The 14,831-nt window shown below is 32.3% G+C and overlaps 1 protein-coding gene across 10 annotated transcripts in view; it reads left to right on the top strand.

Moving 5' to 3' along the window:
- The window catches only part of LOC146993381 (LYR motif-containing protein 2), an 86,054-nt gene that overhangs the window by 25,099 nt on the left and 46,124 nt on the right, over positions 1 to 14,831 (top strand). For 4 of the 10 annotated variants that reach the window (XR_015038535.1, XR_015038534.1, XM_085807715.1 and 1 more), the window contains exon 3: positions 737 to 786. The exons of 5 other annotated variants lie outside the window; for them this stretch is intronic. Coding sequence is in view for 3 of the 5 variants with exons in the window: in XM_085807715.1 (XP_085663841.1) it covers positions 737 to 769 (33 nt within the window). In the remaining 2 variants the exon portion in view is untranslated. Of the gene's footprint in view, positions 1 to 104; positions 624 to 736; positions 787 to 14,831 lie in introns of those variants that run through there. One more of the 10 variants, XM_085807717.1, reaches the window with a different exon arrangement.

Below are 14,831 nucleotides of genomic sequence, written 5' to 3'. Positions count from 1 at the left end.
TTTTATTTTTGAAAAAAGTATTCAGTGTAAGAGGATGATTTGATAAATGCTTGCTTCAAAAGAAATCACATTTTGTTAAGTTTAATGCATTTAACATTTTTCAGGAAACTAAAAGAGTCTGATGACTTTTGTGAGGCTAAGATATTCCTGTTCTGTTTTTGAAATGTGTCTCTCAGTGCTTCATCAATCACTTTGATACTTAGAGGAATAAAATCCTCAAAGTCTCCCTCTTGTACCCTTATCTCATAAGGAGAAATGAAACATGAGTGCCATAAAATGTGATTATGAAAATGATTATTGATAACACCTGTCTGTTTCTTCTGTAATTATTTAATGGCAACTTTTCCTTCATGTTTAAGTTGTCTGAAATTGATAAGTCGCTCATATTTCTTCAACTTATATTAAAAATATATAAAAAAGAAAGATATTGCATCTTTAATGTTATTTTAGGGCATTTGAATTCAAATGCAATTACTAAAACTCATGCAATACTATATTAATCACATCAAGCCCAAATGATAAAGTTGTGGCCCAAATCATAAAACATTACCCATAATGTGAAATCAGAAACTTCTGTTTGGAATTCAGTCATCTATGCTTGCCCAAAGATTTTTCAGACTCTTCTTTTGTTTTTTTTATTTATGTTTAGTGTTCTCTGATTTTGTAAGGTTCTGACTGTATGTACAATAAATAAACATTTGTTTTCATGAATTTTAAAGTTTTATTAAACTTCTAGACATCTGCTGCCATTCAGCATCAAATCATATGACCACACAAAAGGCTAAGGTAAGAGAATTGCCTTCATTTTTATTTTTTTAAATTGTATTTTTTGTTTTGATTTTGATCACCTGTAGAATCTGGTGCCCAAACAGAGGCGTCAATTATTTAGTAAAAGGCTAAATTTAGCTGAATGTGAAATAGATAATTATAGGTAAATTAATGAAAGTTAGAGCACCACTTTGAACAAATTTTACAAAAAGCCACTAAAAGATTAGATGAAATTTGAAAAGCTAAAACCGATAGATGAAAAGGTTGTGATGTAGCATTTTTGCTTTTAAGCAAAAATAAATTTACAAAGTTAGAAGCAACTGATCAAGATGTTTTATATCTTGTATTGGAAGATCCAAAAACAGATCAAAATAGTTTGATGAAGAATACGAGAAGATAAATTTGTATTCAGACACATGCATATCATTGAAAACTAAAAACAAACAATTACAAAAGGAAATGAATAATAGAACGTCTAGTAATGATTCTTCTTTTGAAGCAGTCTATTAAAAGGGGTATTAAATTACTTAAAACTGAATTACAAAAATATGATGGTTCAGTAAATAGGTGGCTTGGGTTTTGGAGTTTGTTCAAAAAAAAAATAATGATGAACCAATGTTTATTGAATGAAGACAAATTTATATATCTTATTCAAAGTACTACAGAAAAATTGACCGACTCCACTCGTGACCTGTGGAAAGTTTTCCACTCATGTTAGAAAATTATCCTTTGGTAACTGAATATATGAAGTTGAGCTTGCTTTGGTAAAGATGAATTATTAATTGAAGTGTACATACGTGAATTGCTGAATTTAGAATCGAACCATAATGAGTGTAACTTAGCCAAACTTGATAAGATTGAAGCACACTTAAGAACTTAGATTAAAGAAGATACATTAGGCGTTACCTTCGATAAATATGCAAGTATGCTTTATCCTGTAGTCAAGAACTGTTTATCAAAGTTTGAAAATACTAGAATGATCTAGCAGTTTTCTTTTAGGTAATAAAAAGGGAAATGAACAAATTAGCTGTTTTAATGGAATTTTTTAAATCAGAAGGGGAATGACGACTTACGATTGTATGAACTTTGTTTGATAGTGGAAGGGAAACTGTAAGAGGATCAGCTAAATAGAATTTAAATGAAAATGAATGTTTTATTCTGACTGCTGCTGTTCTTTTGAATGTGAATGGTTATAATGTGGTTATTGCTTTTCTTTCATTAAAAGGGTTTATGTTTTGAAGCAGTGTCATAGTAGAATAAAATATTTTATCTGCAGTAAATTTCATTATGCTGTTATATGTTCAAGTTTTTCATTTGAATTGAAAGTATATGCTTAAAAATAGGTTAAAGAACTGTGCCAAATTTAAAAATCAGACCCATACAAGTCAGTCTAACTCAACAAGAGTACTGATACAAACATTGTAAGTTCATCTTAGGGATAAAAATATAGACATATCGTAAGAGCCCTTTATAATACAGTTACAGTTACTTATACATTATGTAAGTCAACATTCTTATCAACATGTTAGTGCCAAAGCAGTTAAGTTATTAAATTATGAATGTTTTAGAGAGATACCTATAGTTCACAGCTTATTTGCTGGTTTTGAATCATCTAAAACAAAGTATCACTGTTTTAGAGTGTATTTGACTAGCTTAGAGGAGAATTGTAGCTGTAATTTTAAAATACTATAGGAAGGAAAAATATATGGAATATAATGAAGACCCCCACAAGGACCATGGATCATAGACCTTTCTAAGAGGGTTATAACTTAGTGTTAGTTATAACTTAATTACTGTTAGTGCTAGTCATGCTTCATGTAAAATTGATTCTGAGATTCGTAGTCTTGTTGGAGCAGATGTGGATGATATACTCTTAAATAGGAAAGTACAAAATTTAGCCAATGGGCCTATTGCAGTATTCGTTTAGATTATATACTCTTGGGAAGATTCCATAGGTATCCACAGTACCCGAATTTTACTTTTGAACTGTATGTCTACTCGTTAACCTAGGAAATGTGGTTAATGTTGACATGTAGAATTTAGAGTATATAGATGTCGTGAATCTAGTTGAAGCCAAATTGCTGTGAAATTGCACCAAGCTGCACTTGAACATTTCCAACATAGGTGGCAGAGGATGAGAGAACGTGCAAAGTAATGTTATGTTGGCTCAAATTGAATCCCACAGTCCTTTGAGGCAAAGAATTAATGAAAGAAGATTGCACAATACCATTAAGAGACATTAAGCGGCTAACATTTTAGAAACCTAACAAGAAGTCTTATGAACATGGTTAAAGTATGTTATAATCGAAATATGTTATAATGTTTGTACTTAATTGTGGTAGTTCAGAATTCAATGACAAATAAAAGCTGGACATGTATTTGATGCTTCTGTACATATTAATTCAGTATTTCTGAATGAATGTTTAGCAAAAGGTCCAAATATTGTGGAACTCATTCTAGTGAAACTTAACTGTATGAATGAATTGACTGTTACAGTAGATATAAAACTTTAACTTTCTTCCAAATTAGTATTCCTATAAGTGATAGAAATTCCCTTAAATTTCTCTGAATGAAAGACAGTGACCTAAATAGGTTAAAAGTCTATGGATTCTGTCATGTTGTTTTGCGTTTTATGTTCAGTCCCCTTTTTTGTTGAATGGCACATTAAAATACCATTTAGAGAATGTTTCTCTAAGTTTAAAGACTCCTAAGTTCCTTTGATTTTGATGAACTGATTCTATGTCGATTATTTTCTTCCTAGTTTTCACAGTCTTAAAGAGTCTTAGTCATTGAACAGTATAGGGAATTATTACTTTCAAGAAAATTTCATTTCAAGAGGTAGACGAGGCAATTACTCTATGTTAGACTGCTAAGATTCCAAATGAGAATAATGATGGAGTCAAATGAAGAAAACTTTAGGATTAAAGTGGGATCGTGACATAGCATAAATTGTTTTGTAATTTTACTTATCATCAATTCATAGATCCTTCAGTTACTAAAAGGAAAACTTCAGTTACTAAAAAATTTTAGCCATAGCACAACAAATTTACGATCCTTTAGGAATTGCATTCATTTACTTATTGCCAAAATTGCTGCTACGAGAATGTTAGAGACAGAAGATAACATAGAACAAAAAATTATCTGAAGCTAACATGAAGAATTAACTGGCAAGATCAAATAACATGAAGAATAAACTGGCAAAATCAGAACATCTGAAAGACATTTCTATTCCCAGATGGATGACAAAGAAAACTTTTTCCATCCAACAGTGTAGCTTATACATGTTTGATGATGCAAGCAAGAGTGTTTATGTAGCTTGTATTCTTATTAGAATAGAAACAGAAGAGTCCATGTCTTGTGAATCCATTAGAACTAAAAATAGAATAACTCCACTAAAAAAGTCACAATTCCCTCACTGGAGCTCTTAGCATGTTTGATTGTTGCTTTGTTTATCCACTAATGTTAAAGTCTGAAAAGAGAAGATTTTGATACACCTTACTGGACTGATTCAGCAATGCCTTAAATTGAATCAAAAGTGATGAACATTGGGCAACTTTTGTTGCTGTAGGGTATAGGAAATATGAGGGTTTCCTCACCTTGACATTGGCATCATATTCCTTAAAATATTAATTTAGTAGATATTCATTCTACAGGAGATTCTATTTGATACATTATTTGAAACAAGATGGTTACAAATTCCAAAACGGTTAAAACATCCAATAGAAGAATGGCCAATGTCTCAAATCATAGCCAATGAAGCTCCTAGCAAATTTTTCAGCTGTGATCAGCATTGAATAAGAGATACCCTGGCATCACAGTAGGTTTGTATTCCTACTTGAAGATAGTTAAAACTTTTGCCTTTGGTGAAACCTTTTTTAGAAAATGCAAAGAAACCTAAGTTAGAATGGTTCTATCAAGAAATGACTGTCAAGAAAACAGAACAGGATGAACTGCTATTACTTAAAAGTATACAGTAAGAAGCCTTTGTGTCAGTAATTAATCTTGTTTTGAAATCTGTACACCCTCAACTTGGGGAAGATTGTTTAATCCGTGTCACTACATGTCTCATACAATGATAAGATACTGACAGTTCCAAATGTCCAGTATATTGCCTAGCAAACATCCTGCTGTTCATTTGCTTATCTTGGAAGATCACAGATTAAGCCATGCAGGGGTGCATACTTTAATGGCTGAATGAAGAGAAATCTTCTGGATTTATGATGCAGAAAAACTGTTCATGAAATTTTGAGATGTTGCAAAAATTGCAGATTTGAAGCTTCTGATGCTGAGGTTTTACCCACACTTTTACCAGAAAATTGTAATAAACAATGCAGCTACATTTGCAGTGACAGGCATTGATTTAGGAAAACAAAAATGTTTTTATTATCATCAGAAACTTCAACAAGACCTCTTGAAAAGATTTTGAATAGAGTACCTGGCTCATTTGACATCTGACTCCAAGTGCAAACACTCAACCACCCTCAGTTAAGTTTTAGGGAATGAAGATACGGTTTAGTTCATCCTCTTTACATGTGTCATGGTTAAAGCAGTTCACATAGAGTTAGTACAATGACTGAACACTTGAAACCTGTTTTTGGCCTTTCACAGATGTGTTTCAAGAAGAGAAAGGCCCTTGTATATTTATTCTGACAGCAATACAAATCTTATGGGAATCAACAGTGTTTTGTGTTGCATAGAATGGCAAAGGTACATGGATTTGCTTCGGTTAAACAGATTCAGCGGATTTTCAACCCTCCTACTGCCACTTGGTAGAGTGGATGGTGGAAATGGTTAAACAGAATGATGAAAAGAATATTAAGAAGAGTGCTGAGATGAGCCCAACTACATTATGATGAGCTGACTACCATCTTGTGGGAAGTAAAATACGTTACCAATAGCCATCTTTTGATGTATCTGTCAAAAGATGTTGAAGACTTACAACATTTTACCCCATCTTTATTTTTACAAGAAGTGGTGATCACTGTGAAATTTTTTGGATGCACACAGACAATAGGTGGCAGAAAAAATTAATAGATAGATTTGAAAATATGAACTGTTTTAGCCTAGTAGACAATTTTATATTGATAAGTTGCAAGTAGCTTTAGCATTGAATAAATTCTAGGCAGAAGGAAAAATGGAGTTGACATGACAACATTATCTCACTCTGATTTTCTATGATTTTAAAGTGAAATTAAATCAAGACGAATGCATTCAATGTCTACAGTTAGTATTTGGAAATGAAGATCCATCTCATGCTACTGTATTCAGTTGGTTTAGGGAATTTTACAGAGTTTGCAACCCTCTTCAGGATGAAGAACACACAGGAAGGCCATGGTCAGCAGTAATCTCGGATAATATGTCTGCCATATAGAAAATGTAAATCGATGATGATCACTTATCAAATGATACAAAAAGAACTTAACATTGGATCCACTGCCATACATAAAATTATTCATGAAGAATTGCAAATGAGAAAACTAGTTTGCTATTGGCTTCTTTGTAATTTAATTGAGCACGTAAAAGAGTATTCCAACATGTTGTTGGAAATGGATACAGTTATATCGTTTTATATTTACCTTTTCAGAATTGTAACAAAAATTATATTGTTTACTTTGAATATCCTATCTAGCGGTTGAGTAAAAAAAAAAAAAATTAATAAAGATGTGAGTTCTGTTCTTTTCATATTCATTTTCTTTTCTTTTTTTTCTTTTCTTTTTTTTTTTAAAGGAGTATTTTAAACCTGGTGAAGTGAATTTTTATTTTCTCAGGGTCATTTCACCACATATTGGCATCCGTTTGACAGGACTCTTTCAAATTAAAGGTAAACGATGGATACGACAGAATAATGCGTTCTTTGGCGGTTCTTCACAGTTGAAACAAATAGTTTAGAAGAACTTATCTCCATTAGAGGGGAACAGATTTGAAGCATTAAAAACAGATTAAAAACAGAATATGAAAGGATTTATGCTCTAAATTCCACTCACTTAGAACTTCTGAAAGATAAAAATGTGACAGAAGATAAGGTGGAACAGGAAATGGTGAAATGCAGTGAGTACAAATTAAGATTTCTTAAGATTAAAGAAACAACTTTTACTGAAACAGTACTCTCAGATGTTGAAACTGTATCTCAGAATGGGTTCAAAACTCAGATAAAATTACCTAAGATAAAATTAACAAAATTAGATAGAGATTTAAGAAACTGGATTGGTTACTAGGGAGAGTTTAGAAAAATTCATAATGATCATTCTTTATCAAATGAAGTTAAATTTGAATATTTGAGACTTAGTATGAAACTTTGGTCATCAGTGCAAAAATGAATCGAAGGTTTTCCACCGTCAAAAGAAAATTATGAGAAAGCTATAGAGCTTTTAAAATCCAGGTATGGGAAGGAAGAATTTTTAATAGAATTCTATGTTCGTGAATTATTGTCTCTAGTTCTACTAAAAGGGGAAAATATTCAAATTTTGCAACTGTATGACAAACTAGAAACACAATTACGTGCTTTAGAATCTTTAGGTGTAACTAAAGAAAAATATGGAGCGATGCTTTTCCTGGTAGTTGAGTTAGCTATTCCTGAAAACATATTTAAGATCTAGGAAAGATACCGGGTAACTAAAAAGGCTTCGACTAAAAATCCTGATGATTGTTATGCGAGTTATTGGAATTTTTAAAAATAGAATTTTTAAAAGTAGAAGGTGAGGAAAGATTAAAACTTAGAAAAGGTTCTTTTAATAATGAAAGAAAATTTTCCTTTAATGGTGGAACAAAAGGTAATTCAAGAATTAACAGCAGAAATAAAGATATTCCTATGGCTGCTGCCTTAGTTTCAACAGAGAATTCTTGAATTAAAGAAAGAGTTTGTATTTTTTCTCATAGAAAAAGTCATAATTCCCAAGACTGTGTTACACCTGCTGATTCTTCAGTTGATAAATGTAATAAAATACTGAAGAAGAAAGGTGTCTGTTTCAAATGTTTAAAAACGGGTGATATGAGTTCAAAAGGTCGAGTTTTTGTAAGATGTACATTATGTAAAGATCAGCGTTATTCTGTAATGTATTCCAAAATTAAAAACTATGAAAATGATAAAATGTCTCAGAATGAAAATGAATCAGAATTAGTTAAAACTTTATCTATTTCATCTAAGTATTCCATTTCATTTTTACAAACTCTGATTGCACTTATTGTTGTTGATAATAAAACATATCCATTGAGAGTATTATGTGATTCAGGCTCTCAGAAAAGTTATGTTAAGAATGCATGTGCCAAAGAATGTAATTTGATACCACAGGGCAAGGTAATTTTATTGCAAGTATTGTTCGGTGGTAAGAGGATTCCGTTCTCAACACATGATATGTACAGAACTAAGTTATCAAGCCTTGATTCTATAATTGTTTTTGAATTTGATGTTATTGGATCTGATGAAATTTGTACTAACGTACCAAGATTTAAAAATGATAAGATTTATCAAATCCTTAAAAGTAAAGGAATTAAGATATGTGTTTATTTAAAAGAGAATCATTACTCAGAAGATATCCATGTATTATTAGGCACAGATGCTTGGGCGAAAATTGTAATGCCTGTTGTGGTTTCTGTTGAAAAGAATTTAGTGGCTGTTAGAACCACTTTAGTTTGCACTGTGTCAGGTAGTAGTTAAGACCCAACATTTGTTTTTTCCTGTTTACTTATTTCAATGAAATACTCATCGAAATTTTGGAAGTTAGAAAGACTAAGCATTTCAGATCCTGTTGCAAGAATTGCGCAGGAAGAAAATAATAAAGAAGTCATGAAATTTTTTTAGAATACTACCAAACGAAATGAAGATACTGGTTGTTATGTAGTACATCTTCCATGGATTGATGATTGCCTGTCCTTACAATCTAATATTAAGACTGCTGAAAAAAGATTTCAGAATACATCTAAGAAATTGAAAAAAAAAAAAAAAAAAAAAAAAAAAAACGAGTTTCAAAAATATGACAATGTAATTAAAGACTGGTGAAAAAAAAAGCAATAATTGAAATTGTACCTGAAACAAATGCAAATTAAAGGACCCATTATTTACCACACAGCTGTTTTTAAAGAATGCAGTACTACGAAAATTAAGCCAGTATTTGTTGCATCAAACAAAGATGAAACTAGATCTTCTCTGAACGATTGTCTGGAAGTTGGGCCAAATTTAATAGTTTTAACTAATTTTAGAATTTATGCAGTCGTTTTATCTTCTGATATAGAAAAGGCATTTCTAAAAATTGAAATTGATCCAGCAGATAGAGATTTCCTACACTTCTTGTGGTGGGGAAACGGAAATATTGTCGAATTTAGACACCACAGAGTAGTTTTTGGTGTTTGCTGTTCTCCATTTCATCTTTCAGCATGCCTAAATAATTTGTGAGAAAATCTACCTGAACATCTAAGCAAGATCACGAAAAAGTTAAAAGGCACATTCTATATGGATAATTGTCTTATTGGTGTCTCTAAAGAGGAAGAACTCGAATCACACATTAATGAAGCCGCAGACTGATGTCTATAGCTGGGTTCAATCTTAGAGGTTGGAAAAGTAGCTTAGATTTGAATGAGAATCCAGAAAATGTGCTTTGTCTTCAGTGGTACCGCCCATCAGATGAATTGGGTTGCCGAGTAGTATCTTGGTTTGAAGCTCTTACAAGATGAATCCTCCTTTTATGCATTCAGAAAGTTTTTGATAATATAGGAGTTTCTTCACCAGCTCTTCTTATTCCAAAGATTTATTTTGCAGAAGACTTGGAAATTAAAGTCTGCCTGGGACGAGGAACTACCAGAAGATATTCAGAAAGAATTTAGTAAATGGTTTACAGAAATAAAGTTTTTGAATGACTGCCAAATCCCACGAAGAGGTTTCATTAATTTAACAAGCTGTTTAACACATCTTCTGTGTTGCAAGTAAACTAGCGTATGGTGTCTGTGTATTTTTAAGAATGGAAGAACATGAAGAAGTTAACTTGAGTCTTGTCCTAGCAAAATCCCTGCTTACACCATTGAAAGAGATCACTTTACCGCAGTTGGAATTAATAGCCTCACTTCTGTATGCAAGATTATATCAATTGGCTATTTAAAGCTTGAATGGTATAAACACGAAGACTTATTTCTGGTCAGACTTCTTCAGTGATTTTAGCATGGCTAAAGAAGTAAAATAATTGGTCTGTTTTTGTAGAAAACCAAGTTAAAGAGATTCAAGATTACAGCAAAGAAGGATTTTGGAAATATAAACAAGGCATCTTAAACTCTGCTGATTTATTGTCAAGAGGATGCTATCCATTGCAACTCCTAAAATCCTAATGGTGGACAATTTCTGAATTTCTGAAGAAACCTCCAGAAACTTGACCTTCAAATGATCCTGATTTTGATATGAAAGAAATTGACAGAGAAAAGACGTTGAACTGTCATTTATTCGAAGAATTTAACTGTTGAAACTATTCTAGCTAAACGTGCCTCCAGATTTTTGAGATATTCTATGATTTTATGAACTATTGCTTGGATGTTGAGATTTTGACCCAGTTATATGAAAAATGAAAATCGTCTGGCTAATATATCTGTTGAAGAATTTGAGAAAGCGGAAAAAAAAACTTTATTTTTTCTTATACAAAAGGATGCTTTTGAAGAAGAATGAAGAAAGTCTGATCTGAAAAAAACTTCAGATTTTTGTTGATGAAAATGGAATTTTAAGAATGAAATCTCGAGTTTTGGATTCTTCAGATTTATTGGAATATACATTTTGTATATTGCTAGCTTAAAAAATGTAATTGTAGAAAAAATGAATTACACTTAGAACATAAACATGCTGGAATACTTCTAATGATTTTGAGAGAAAGAGTTTGGATTAACAAAGGTAGAAAAACTGTATGTTCTCTGGTAAAAAGATGTGTTACATGCCAGAGATATGTTGTAAGCCTTAGAAGTACCTCTTCCTCCTTTACCTGAAGACAGGACAAAAATGGTGAAAACTTTTTAAGTGATGGGAATCTATCTCACCGGCCCTGGTTTCTTGAGAGGGAATTTAAAAGCTTGGATAGTAATTTTCACGTGTACAGTTTTTAGAGCTGTTGATCTTGAATTAATCACTTCTTTTGAGCACGAACGTCTTTATAGATGCATTTAGGCATTTTATTCATGAAGAGGTCGAGTTGAAGTCATATACTCGGACAATGATTCACATTTTGTAGGTTTAAATAAAGCTATGAATTAATTGGATTAGGCTGATATGGAAGGAAGTGTACCTTAATAAAAATAGTAAAATGGAAATTCAATCCTCCCACAGCATCATAGTGGAGAGAATTTTAGGAGAGGTTAATAAGAATTTTAAAGGATATTCTCTGGAAAAATGTGAGATACGCTTGTTTAGGATATGAAGAATTTCTAACCCTCCTGTGCAAATGGAAAAGCCTAATGAACAACAGACCTTTGACTTACCTGTCGAGGAAGGTGATGATTTGTCACCATTAAAACCTTCTATGTTCCTACAAAACTTGGCAGTAATGTGTATTATTTAGATGAAATTAATTCAACGAGCATAATAGAAAGATGGAAATATTTGCAAATTAGAGAAGGGCTTAGAAATCTTTTTAAGAAGGAATATGTAGGCTTTCTCCAAAACATTGCAAAGGGTAAAAGAGGAATAATTAAAGTGAATGACATTGTTCTCACCGGAAATGATAACAAGAAATGAAGAGACTGGATGTTGGGTTGAGTACTTGAACTCTTCCCAGGAAAAGATATCACGCATTTTTTTAAGCTAAATACATCCTCTGGAATTGTACTTAGGCCAGTTCAATGCCTCTTCCCTTTCGAACTAAACAATAATTCTGATAAACTCCCTTTCATGGGGAATAATATAGGAGACAAGCAAATTTATAAAATAAAACAATCAAAAGGTCCAATATACACCTATCAAAGAACAGGAAATAAGTAATCCAAGATGTTTTAGAAGAACTCATCTTGGCAGAGAAGTGCATCCTTCACAAAAACTGTACTTGTAAATTTTATTGAAAATTTGGAACTATATGAACTTTATTGATTTTTAAAATCTTTTTAAATTTTAGTTTAGAGCTTTAAGTTATATTGATGTTACAAAATCCCCATTTTGTAAGGTGGGGAGAATGTTGAAAATGAATACAGTTATATCGTTTTATATTTATATTTTTGGAATGGCAGCAAAAATTATATTATTTACTTTGAATATCCTCTCTGGCAGTTGAAGTTAAAAAATTTTTTAATAAAGATGCGAGTCTGTTCTCACTACGTTTTTCACATTCATTTTTGTAAAAGAAAATTTAAAAAAGCAAAAAGCCGTAGTATTTTAAGCCCAGTGAAGTGGATTTTTATTTCTTCAGGGACATAAAGTATGGCTCTTTGGAGATGATTCCAAGCCCACAATAGTGGAAAGACAATGTGCCATGAAGAAAGTAATGTATGCCATTTTCTTCAGAAGTACAGGACTGGTTAAAGCCATTAAGCTGGAAGGATAAAAGATAGTCACAGCTAATTGGTATATCTTTAAGTGCCTTCCAGTAGTTCTTCAAGAAGTGAATATTAGAACTCATGCTCCACTATGACAATGCGTCTTCTCATTTAGCAAGACTGACAGCTGAGTTTCTTTTACAAAAATACATCAAAGTGATAAATGCTTTTTTTCCATTGATTCAAAAATTGAATGGCCTTGAGGAATTTAATGTTTGGAAACTTCGCCTACAGAAGTGCATTGATGCTGAAGGAGACTACTTTGAACACTCCTAAAATTTTGTACGTATAACTTTAAAAACCCCTTTGTATCTGAAAAAGTTCGGAGTGACCCTTGTACACACAAGATCTCTATCTGAATTAGACATATTTAATTTAACTGGTTTACAAAAATGTTTTTATTATCACCAGAAGTTTGAACAAGACCTCATGAAAAGAATTTGGATAGAGTACCTGGCTCAGTTGAAGTCTTACTCCAAGTGCAAACACTCAACCACCCTCAGAGTAGGTCAAGTTGTTCTTGTTGGGAGTGACAACAGTAAATGTATAGAATGCGTATGGCCAAAATACTTGAATTTTTTATCGTGGACAAGACAAAAATACTTGTGTTGCTCACATATAGACAGTGAATGGCGATTTCCTAAGGCCATACCCAAGATTTTACCTTCAGCAAGTAGAAGATGAGTAGATAATTCTGCTTATTGAGAAATGACTTTTAGTTGAAACAAACAGTTCAACAATCCTTCTATCTTGTTAAAAGGTTTTCATCTTTGACAAAGACTCCTTGGATTCTCTGAATATGTTTGATAGTGCAATTCCTGAGAAGACTGTCCAGAAAGTCCTATGGTAAGAACCTTATGTGGACAAGCTGTGAAACCACTTCAGAGACTAAGTAATTTTACTTATTATGATTTTGGTTGCATTCTTTTTTCAGAATACGATGTTGGAGGAAATATCAACCCTGCGTAATGTGAATTGGAACACTTCTAGTTGGAATTTGAACATTTGCACATGCCCTAATATTTTTCTGACTCTTTGTTTCTTTTTATTTATGTTGGTGCTCTATAAATTCATGAGGTCTGAGTGTGCACACAATAATAAAAAAAAAAAAAAAAAAAAAAAAAAAATGTTTTCATGGATGATTTTTTTTTTTTTATAACTGCAGCTGTCCAGCATTAAACCTTATGACCATGCGAAAGGCTAAGGTAAGCAAATTACCTGCATTTTTATTTCTTTAAATTGTATTTTAGTTTCGATTTTGATCATGCATAAGAAAATAAATAAATAAATAACTGAATGCAAGGCATACACAAAAGAATAGGACAGTTTCAAAAATTAATAAAAATTTATTTTCCACCTTGCAGTCTATCCCATCATGAGCAGTAACTGTCCAAATTTCTCATACGTGTTATGAACAGTTTTCTCCTACATATTGCGAAGACATGAGGCTAGTTTCAAAAGTTGGCATCTCAACGGCTTCCTATATGCTCAATTTTGAAATGTGAATAACATAACCATATGATATGAACTATTTGAGGAAATGTTTTTGGTTAAAGGCAAAAGCCCTTATTTACCTTGTGTGTTTGTTGGCAGCATAGAAAAAGTTCATGAGTGCATGAGGTATTTTAGCTAAGCCCCCACCCAAAATCAGTGGCTATAGCAAGCAAAGAATTTGCATGCCAAAAATGACAGGGTAGAAGATGTTGCATAATTGCCAGTGCTTTAAACTATACAACATGTAATTACTATAGGTCCTTAAAGCAGTAGACTTAGTGAAAATAATGTCTTTTATGAGGAGATGAAGTTCAAAATAGACAAAAATGGTTTCATGGGAAATCATCCTACGAAAATGATGAAAATGCCTATGAAATGACCAAATCATCCTATGAAAAGGAAATCATCATTCTGTGATGTCTGTTTCTACGAAATCTGCTTTCCACATCAGTCACAAAGTAAGGAGACATGACATCTATAGCTGGCCAACTAAATAACTATATGTACAGACTGATCACCAGTGTGACTCTTCAAAAGTCAGTGTTTTCTGTTATGGTGCTTCATGAGAAAGTATTGTACCCTTTTGTTGTCACTGAACCAACTATGATTGATGCCATATTCTAGGACATGTTAGAAAAACGCTTATTATCCAAAATGCGCATAGATTATGATAATTGCATCCTACTGCTAGACTAAGCTGTGCCTCATTTTTACAGGATTGTATGACTGCTTTTCTCTTATGAAAGGAAGGAAATTGCTGAAGTGCAACTGGTTTTCACTTTAGCAATTTTCTTTCCCTGAGGATATATTAAAGATAGTGTTTATATACCACTATCATTAGTGCCCATCCAGGATGCTGCACAGGCCTTATAGGTTGTTCTGCATCAGTTTGATTACCATGTTCGTATGTGTTGTGTTGATATAGAGTGGACATATTGTAGTATTGTAATTACTTCATAAAAATTGCCCTGTTATTGTTGCCCATGATATGTTATACTTGTTTAAGGAGAGCAATATATTAACTTTTGACAATATATTGCAGTCCTTGATAAACTATTTGCAAGGAAATACTATATGTA

This window comes from Stegodyphus dumicola, chromosome X1 (genome assembly GCF_044657685.1).
Source record: "Stegodyphus dumicola isolate Sdum_Otavi_A_Nest chromosome X1, ASM4465768v1".
Taxonomy (NCBI): Eukaryota; Metazoa; Arthropoda; class Arachnida; order Araneae; family Eresidae; genus Stegodyphus; species Stegodyphus dumicola.
The sequence above is the reverse complement of the archived record's forward strand: the minus strand, read 5'-3'. Positions and strand labels throughout refer to the sequence as shown.